Source organism: Neomonachus schauinslandi, chromosome 7 (assembly GCF_002201575.2).
Source record: "Neomonachus schauinslandi chromosome 7, ASM220157v2, whole genome shotgun sequence".
In the NCBI taxonomy this organism is placed as follows: Eukaryota; Metazoa; Chordata; class Mammalia; order Carnivora; family Phocidae; genus Neomonachus; species Neomonachus schauinslandi.
In genome coordinates this window covers 18,740,474-18,743,204 of record NC_058409.1, presented here as the reverse complement: position 1 = coordinate 18,743,204, position 2,731 = coordinate 18,740,474, and the positions used below count along the sequence as shown (strand labels likewise).

Genomic DNA, 2,731 nt, shown 5'->3' with positions numbered 1-2,731 from the left:
GGAGGCTTAACTAACTGAGCCACCCAGGTGCCCCTCTTTCTGGAATTTTGATTCTGATTGCATTGAGTCTTTAGATCAATTTGGGGACAAATGATATCTGTACAACATTGAGACTAATCCATGAACATTATGTATCCATACTATCCTCTCGTTTTTTTAAGGCTCTGTAATACCTGTAGGAACATCTCCATTTCAGTTCCCATGCTGGTAATTTGTGCCTTCCATGTTGCTGTGTCCCATTCTTTCCCCTCTCCTTCTGAGATTCTAATTATATGTATGTTAGAGCATTTAATCATGTGTTACTCAGTATCTGATGCTTTCTTCTGTATTGTCCTTCCATTTTTCTGTTTAAGATTCAAGCTGGACATTTCTGCAGATCTATCTTCCAGTTTGTCAGTGATCTTTTTCATTTTCTTTTTAAATATGCTATCAAATTGGTCTGCGAAATCCTTAAATTTGGCTATCAGTCAATCAACTAATCAGTCAGTCAGTCATCTTCAGTGAGACTGCTTTAAATTCCAAGCTGCTGCTTTCAGTATGGCTCTTTTCTTGTGCAATGAGTCAGAAAATGGTATGGAGGGAAAACGTGGAGGCTAATGTCAAGATTACCTCTGACGCACACACTGCTTGTTTTCTCTGTGGGATTTAGTCCTTCAAGTTCTGGCTAATCTACTTGATCTCTACGGACTCCAAATATCTGTTTTGTGTATCTTATCCATCTTTTATGCTTGTTTTCATTTGGCAGGTCAGTCTAATACAAATGATGTTGACATATAAACCACATCATTTTTTTTTTTTTTTTATTTTAAAAAAAGACACATTTATTCAGCGTCATGATCAGACTATTACATTTAGCAATCAACAGCATGGGTGCAAAAAAAAAAAAAAAAATCTACATTAAAACCCTTTGTTGGAATGCTTTACACTTTCCACAGAACAGAAACTAAAATAACCTGTTATACAATTAGTCACAAATACAGTCCTCGAGTTTTTTGCCCATACACATGAGTATTGTCTAAAACATGTCTTCTTTGTAGCAGCTAGGCCCTGCCACCACTGTGCTTGGCTGAGTTCACAAATCTGTTGTAACCTGTAGCTTCCCTGTCACTTCTCTGGCTCTCCTCTCCTGCTAAGCTTTGTTTCCTGGCAGTAATTAAAACCTTCTGCCACTGCCATAGCTACTGCTGCTGCTGGAACCACCATAGCCACCTTGGTTTCGTGGTTTGGCAAAGTATTGGCCTCCACCACCATAGGGGCCAGAGCTTCTGCCTCCAAAATTTCCTCCTTTCATGGGTCCAAAATTTGAGGATTGATTGTTGTAATTGCCAAAATCATTATAGCTTCCGCCACCTCCAAAGTTGCTTCCATCATTACCAAATCCGTTATAGCCATCCCCACTGCCACCATATCCACCACCACCTCGACTGCCACCAAAGCCACCTCGACCACTGAAGTTCCCTCCACGACCAAAGTTGTCATTCCCACCAAAACCACCTCCACGACCACCACCAAAGTTTCCAGAACCACTTCGACCTCTTTGGCTGGATGAAGCACTAGCCATCTCTTGCTTAGATAGGGCTTTCCTTACTTCACAGTTGTGGCCATTCACAGTATGGTATTTTTGAATGACAATCTTGTCTACAGAGTCATGGTCATCAAATGTTACAAAAGCAAAACCTCTCTTTTTGCCACTGCCCCGGTCAGTCATGATCTCGATCACTTCAATTTTCCCATACTGTTCAAAATAATCTCTTAGATGATGTTCTTCAGTGTCTTCTTTAATGCCACCAACAAAAATCTTTTTCACAGTTAAGTGGGCACCAGGTCTTTGAGAATCTTCTCTTGAGACAGCCCTCTTTGGTTCCACAACTCTCCCATCCACCTTGTGTGGTCTTGCGTTCATGGCTGCATCCACCTCCTCCACAGTGGCATATGTGACAAAGCCAAAGCCTCTGGAGCGCTTGGTGTTTGGATCTCTCATTACCACACAGTCCGTAAGTGTTCCCCATTGCTCAAAATGGCTCCTCAGACTCTCATCGGTTGTTTCAAAGCTCAAACCTCCGATGAAGAGCTTCCGCAGCTGTTCAGGCTCTTTGGGAGACTCTGACTTAGACATGACGGCGGTGGGAGGGGAGACTTTAACGATGCTTACTCGGCGGCGTCCACGGGCAAAAAAAAAGCTAAACCACATCATTTTAAAACAAAAGTTTTTGTTTCCATTTATTGTTGGATTTGGCCAATTCAACTGGGGGAACAGAAACCAAATCCAATTTGCCACATTTCAAAGGCATTTTCTTCTTTTATTCCCCCTTCTCTTGTAGAGATCTGTTACTGGAAGACTTTCAGATGGACAAGACATTTTTCAGGTTTTGACATTGTCGCTCATGATTTTTTTGTTTTGCAGGAGCTCAGCTTTGTCTTATTTTCTACTCATTTTATGATTTCAAGCCTGTACTTGGGAGTGATAATAACTAATATCATGGAGTGTTTATCATTTACAAACCACATTATAATACATTATCACATTTAGTCCTCATAACAACATCCTGTGGAATGGCTGGTATTACTACCTCCCTTTAGCAGCTGAACTCAGACTGAGTTAGTTAAGAGCTTCACTCTAAATCACAGTAGGTGACAGATTAAGGGCTGAAATCCCTGCCTTCCACCATTTGCTTTCCCCATCGTGTTCTTACCCTAATAATGACCAGGCAGTTGGCTAGAAAATAAAGCC

General features: G+C 41.3%; 1 protein-coding gene across 1 annotated transcript; it reads right to left on the bottom strand.

Moving 5' to 3' along the window:
• Window positions 1–803: 803 nt before the first annotated feature.
• LOC110591015 (heterogeneous nuclear ribonucleoprotein A1) lies at window positions 804–2,168 on the bottom strand. Its single transcript, XM_021701908.2, has one exon. It carries the CDS (start codon window positions 2,114–2,116, stop codon window positions 1,154–1,156), a length of 963 nt encoding a protein of 320 aa, XP_021557583.1. The 5' UTR covers window positions 2,117–2,168; the 3' UTR covers window positions 804–1,153.
• Between the last annotated feature and the right edge of the window lie 563 nt (window positions 2,169–2,731).

Bases quoted from the DNA above. Each gene is read 5' to 3' on its own strand.
- LOC110591015 (XM_021701908.2), bottom strand. From the start codon at position 2,116: ATGTCTAAGTCAGAGTCTCCCAAAGAGCCTGAACAGCTGCGGAAGCTC.